Below are 5,989 nucleotides of genomic sequence, written 5' to 3'. Positions count from 1 at the left end.
ACGGCCATCCCAGCGTGGACCTGCGGGGCTCCGGCAATCCTTCCACCTCAGACTTCCAAGTAGCCGGAACTACAGGGGCGCACTATCACTCCCGGCTAGTTTCTGATTTCTTGTAGAGAAGTTGCCCGCGCTGGTCTCGAACCGGTGGGTTCAGGCAATCCACTCGCCTCGGCCTCCCAAAGTGCTGGGATTACAGGCTGAGCCACCGAGTTCGGTAACCTAGAAGTTCTTAAGCCGGGGTAACTAATTCTAGAAGAAAAACAGGCCACTATTCAGCTTTCTCACATTTACTCACTCTCTCACACCTCTAACGTGAAAATGAGTCTGCTTCAGAGAGAACGAACGGGGGCGGTGTGAGCCAAGGAAGTGAATAGGTAGAAGGGAAAGGCAACCTCTGCTGATTGGAAGGCAGTCCCAGAAGGGCCGCCTTCTGCGGTTGCCTAGCAACAAGCATAAACAGCACAAGATCATGGCCACTAACTACAGCGCCAACCAGGTAAGTCCCCATCCTCCATCTCTTTACACTGACTTTTGCTTTCCAGATTCTATCATTGGACTGTCCCCTCTCATTGGATTCTGATCTTTGAATAGATAACTGAGAGTGGGGTGAGACTATATTTCACAGCCTGAGGATAGAGGCCAGAGGCAAGCAAAGGGTAAGTCTGGTTTGAATTTGTAGGGTGGAAACCAGAGGTCAGCATTCTTTTTTCTGTAAAAAGCCAGAGGATAAACTTTTTTTTTTTTTTGAGTTGGAGTCTCACTCTGTCGCCCAGACTGGAGTGCAGTGGCCGCTCCCGGCCACTGCAGCCTCACCTGCTGGGCTCCCGCGATCCTTCCGCCTTAACCTTCCAAGTAGCTGGAACTACAGGCGCGCGCAACCACACCCGGCTAATTTTTTTGATTTATTGTAGAGATGAGGTCTCGCAAAGTTACTCAGGCGGGTCTCGAACCCGCGGACTCAGGCAGTCCACTCACCTAAGCCTACCAAAGCGCGGGATTAAGGCTGAGCCACAGAGCCCAGTTGAGAATAAACATTTTAAGCTTTGCAGGCCAAGTCAAAGACAGTCAGATACTTACATAATAGGGTTCATTTATGGAAAACTTTTCCATGAAATTTTTGACAAATCCAAAATATATTAACTGACTGAGCTCAGTGGCTCAGCCTGTATCCCAGTACTTTGCGAGGCCGAGGAGAGTGGATTGCCTGATCTCACGGGCTTGAGACCAGCCTGGGCAACTTGGTGAGACCTTGTCTCTACAATAAAAAATTTTTTAAAAATTAGCCGAGTGTGGAACCACATGTCTATAGTTCCGGCTGCTTGGAAGGATGAGGCAGAAGGATCGCCAGAGCCCAGCAGGTTGACGCTGGGGTGACCCTGAGCATGCTACTGCATTCCAGCCTGGGCGGACAGAGTGAGACTCCAACTCTAATAATAATAATAATAATAATAAGTGCAATTCTTTGTAATATGTAAAAAGTAGAATTCTTTTGAGGTGAGAAAACATTTCACATAATTGGGATTCAAAGTTGGTGTTCCAGGCCGGGCATGGTGGCTCAAGTTTGTAATCTCAGCACTTTGGGAGGCCGAGATGAGAGGACTGCCTGAGTTCAGGGGTTCAAGACCAGCCTGGGCAACTTGGCGGGACCTGTCTCTACAATAAATCAAAAAATAAGTCAGCATGGTGACGCATGCCTGAGTTCCAGCTACTTGGAAGGCTGAGGCTGAAGGATCGCCTGAGCCCAGCAGTTTGAGGCTGCGGTGGCCATGAGCATGCCACTACACTCCAACCTGGGTGACAAAGTGAGACTCTAACTCAAAAAACCCCACAAAGTTAGTGTTCCCTTTTATCAAATCAACTGCAAATATTCTCTATAAAAGTCATGCATGGTGGCTCACACCTGCAATTCCAGTACCTTGTGAGGCCAAGATGGAAGAACTGCTTGAGCTCAGGAGACCAGCCTAGGCAACACAGGGAGGCCTCATCTCTATAAAAAATTAAAAAATTAGCTGCGCCTGGTGGCATGTACCCATAGTTCTAGCTACTTGGGAGGCCAGGCACAGGGGCTCATACCTATAATCCCACACTTTGGGAGGCCAAGACAGGAGGATTGCTTGAGTCCAGGAGTTCCAAATAAGCCTAGGCAACATAACAAGACATCATCTCTACAAAAAATCAAAATATTAGTCAGGAGTGGTAGCACATGCCTGTGGTCCCAGCTACACAGGAAGGAGGTTGAGGGGCAAGGATTGCCTGAGCCCAGGAGGTGGAGGCTGTGGTAAGCCATGATCATGCCACTGCACACCAGCCTGGGCAACAGAGTGAGATCCTAACTCAAAAAAAAAAAAAAAAGAAAGAAAGAAAGAAAAAATCATTCTTAGCTCTCAGGCTATCCCCAAAACAGGCAGCACAAGGATATGGCCCATGGGTCATAGTTTACCAACCCCTGGTTAGACTGGCACTGCCCAATAAAGTGTAAGCCACAAATGTAGTTGTAGATTTTCTAATAGCAGCATTAAGAAAGTAAAAAGAAGCCGAGCTCGGTGGCTCAGCCTGTAATCCCACGCCTTTGGGAGGCTGAGGTGAGTGGATTGTCTGAGACCACGGGTTCGAGACCCGCCTGGGCAACTTGGCGAGACCTCATCTCTACAATAAATCAAAATGAGCCGGGCGTGGTAGCGTGCACCTGTAGTTCCAGCTACTCGGAAGGCTGAGGCAGAAGGATCGCCAGAGTCCAGCAGGTCGAGGCTGCGGTGACCGGGAGCGGCCACTGCACTCCAGTCTGGGTGACAGAGTGAGACTCCAACTCAAAAAAAAAAAAAGAAAGTAAAAAGAAATAAAATTAAACAATATATTCAATTTATCCTAGTACATCTGAAATCTCAACATTTTATCAGTATTTTAAAAATTATAATCAGACATTTTACATTTTTTTTGACACCAAATCTTCAAAGTCCAGAGTACTTTTTACTTAGAGAGCCCTTAAATTTGGATTAGCCACATTTCAAGTGCTCAACAGTTACATGTGGCGACTGGCTCCATGCTAGACTAAATTACATCTTTGCTCTAGTGAGTGAAAACCTACATGGTTGCTTGGGCCTTTGGTCTTTTTTTTTTAAGTCAGTCTCTCACTCTGTCTCCCAGGCTGGAGTACAGTGGCACACTCAGAGCCACCACAGCCTCGACATGCTAGGCTCAGGCGATCCTTCCACTTCAGCTTTCCAAGTAGCTGGAGCTACAGGCATGCGCCACCACACTTGGCTAATTTTTTTATTTATTGTAGAGACTAGATCTCACCATGTTGCCTAGGCTGCTCTCGAACCTGCAGTCTCAGACAATCCTCTCACATCCACCTCCCAAAGAGCTGGGATTACAGGCTGGTCTTTAAATCTAAATAATTGTGCCTGGTTATTTTCTGGGTTTGAGGCCTTTGAGCCCCACAGGAAGTCTTACCTTTCTCTCCACAGTATGAAAAAGCTTTCTCACCCAAGTACCTGCAGAACTGGTCTCCCGCCAAACCAACAAAAGAGGTACTCCACGTCTAGTGCCCCTCCCAGGCCAGTTTCTGATTCTTTACATCATGCTCTGTAATTCCCTGTCATCTCCTTTTAGCCTTCCCTGAACTCCCATATTCTTCTGTGACCACACCCTTAGTCCAAGCCCCACCATGCTTCCTTTTTTTTCACTCACAAGCACTTTTCCTCCCACCTGTACCCCTTAGAGAATCTCTTCTCATGAAGGCTACACTCAGTTCATCGCCAATGATCGTGGTCACTTACTGCCTTCAGTGCCCCGTTCCAAGGTAAGAAACCCATCTCCATTCCTGTCAACAAGGATCAGGCCCTGAGGCACAGAACTGGGAGACGTGCAATCTCCTACAGCTATTCTCTGAAAAATGCAAGTTTCATCTGATTCATGTTTTCATGTGAGAGCCCTCAAACTTCCAGCCAGCATGTCCAGCAGGACAGAGCTGTGTCTGGCACACAGAAGTTCCTAAACTGATGATCTGTAAAAAAGAATGCCTGGTGGTTACTCGTGCAGTGGATACTCCTTTGCCACACTCAGTTTAAGGACATAGAATTTAAGCTGGGAAGGGAATGGAAAATTAGGAAAACCCAAATGAGTGAGGGGGAACAGAGCGAGGAGAGTGTGCTTTCAGTCTTGTTTCATTATCACACAATCCCAAAGGTAGAGAATGGAATAAGACTAACAGGTCAGTCACTGGGGGTGAGAAGCCCTATTGAAGAATCCCTTCTCCTTTTTCAGGCGAATCCTTGGGGGTCCTTCATGGGTACCTGGCAAATGCCTCTGAAGATACCCCCTGCTCGGGTGACCCTGACCTCCCGTACAACTGCTGGTGCTGCCTCCCTCACCAAATGGATACAGAAAAATCCCGACTTACTCAAGGCCTCCAACGGGCTGCGTCCTGAACTCTTAGGCAAGGTATCTGCTCTTCCCATGTAATCTTAACACCCCACTGTCTCCATCTCTTTTCAATCTCAAAAAATGTCTCTTGTTATACCACCACTATCCCAGCAGGGGGACCCTCTAACCAATTCCATTTTATCCCAGCTTGTCCCTAATTACCTTCTGGGGCCTGAAGCGATGAGCTAAGGTCATCATACCCTCTTCAGTGGAAAATAATCTAATTTCCAGGGGGATGATTAGGGAAATCAAACTTAACTCTCCTGATTTGAAACCTGACCGATGTCCATGGTATGGAGAGAAAGGGAGTTAGCTTTTTTTTTTTTTTTTTTTGAGTTGTAGTCTTACTCTGTCACCCAGACTAGAGTACAGTGGCCACTCCCAGTCACCGCAGCCTCAACCTGCTGGGCTCTGGTGATCCTTCCGCCTTAGCCTTCCAAGTAGCTGGAACTACAGGAGCACGCTACCAGACTACAGGAGCGCGGCTAATTTTTTGATTTATTGTAGAGATGAGGTCTTGCCAAGTTGCCCAGGCGGGTTTCGAACCAGTGGGCTCCGGCAATCCACTCACTTCAGCCTCCCAAAGCACGGGATTACAGGCTGAACCACCGAGCCCGGCTGGGAGTTAGAATTCTGAGGGGCACTGGGAATGATCTGGGCCTGACCAGAAACATAGTTGTCTCTTCCACTCTACCACTGACAGCCCCATGATCCAGATAGTCGGAAAAAACTCAAGAAGCCTATCACAAAGACTGTACAACAAGCACCAAGTCCAACCGTAATCCCACGCTCTCCAGCTGCCAGCCTCAACTCCTCAGATGAACTGCAAAGCTCACACCCCTCTGCAGGTCATACTCCAGGTCCCCAAAGTCCAGCCACATCTCCTAAGAGTCCACCTGGAAGCCCATGTAGCTAGAACACTGTACAGGTCCAAATCTAGCTGAGGTCCAGAAATGCAAACCTAAACCTTCAGATGGAACCAATTAGCCATGCTGGAAAAACCTGTCTAGAGATTGAGTGAATTAAACAAGACTCTTCCAGTCAGAACTGTGAAACAGGGAAATATGGGTGGGAGTAAAAGCAAATTTGGGAAATAAACACTGTTGGTTGAATCTTTTACTAATCTGGATTTTCTCCTCCCGCTATGGCTGCCCCTTGTCCCACATAATTAGGAGAACGGCTGGGGAAATGGAGCAGGGAAAAGAACAGACAGAGAGAAGGTTGGTTACCACAGCAAAGGGCAGAACTCAGAACCAGCCCCTCACCTCTACCCACTCATCTGTCTCCTGAGCATGCACAACTTACAACTTCAAAATCAAAAGGAGAATCATTTAGCAGAGAATGTGTACATGTGTTTGGAGAAGGCGAGGAAGAAATGGTAGGGAAAGCCAAAGTAGGAGCTACTATCCTTGTATCCTTACCTGAATGGTAAGAAACCATCAAAAAAGTTAGCAGCCCCATCCTTTTCCAGCCTCCAATAACTGTTTATCATTGACCCCATTCTGCATCTTCCTGGAATTGGCTTCTAAATTTAAATCCCTTGCTAAGCCGTTCCTGATCCCAG

At 47.5% G+C, this 5,989-nt stretch overlaps 1 protein-coding gene across 1 annotated transcript; it reads left to right on the top strand.

Moving 5' to 3' along the window:
* Positions 1–451: 451 nt before the first annotated feature.
* On the top strand, positions 452–5,544 carry CFAP126 (cilia and flagella associated protein 126). Its single transcript, XM_008057909.1, has 5 exons — positions 452–496; positions 3,468–3,530; positions 3,722–3,802; positions 4,267–4,443; positions 5,129–5,544. Exons 1-5 carry the CDS (start codon positions 470–472, stop codon positions 5,339–5,341), a joined length of 561 nt encoding a protein of 186 aa, XP_008056100.1. The 5' UTR covers positions 452–469; the 3' UTR covers positions 5,342–5,544.
* The last annotated feature ends 445 nt before the right edge of the window (positions 5,545–5,989 follow it).

This window comes from Carlito syrichta, unplaced genomic scaffold (genome assembly GCF_000164805.1).
Source record: "Carlito syrichta isolate Samal-C Ts95f unplaced genomic scaffold, Tarsius_syrichta-2.0.1 Scaffold303153, whole genome shotgun sequence".
NCBI classification, from domain to species: domain Eukaryota; kingdom Metazoa; phylum Chordata; class Mammalia; order Primates; family Tarsiidae; genus Carlito; species Carlito syrichta.
Note: the sequence above shows the minus strand (reverse complement) of the source record. Positions and strands in the feature narration are given on the sequence as shown.

Coding starts and splice junctions, on each gene's coding strand:
- CFAP126 (XM_008057909.1), top strand. CDS start 470: ATGGCCACTAACTACAGCGCCAACCAG. Junction 497..3,467: donor CTAACTACAGCGCCAACCAG/GTAAGTCCCCAT, acceptor TTCTCTCCACAG/TATGAAAAAGCTTTCTCACC. Junction 3,803..4,266: donor CTTCAGTGCCCCGTTCCAAG/GTAAGAAACCCA, acceptor CTCCTTTTTCAG/GCGAATCCTTGGGGGTCCTT.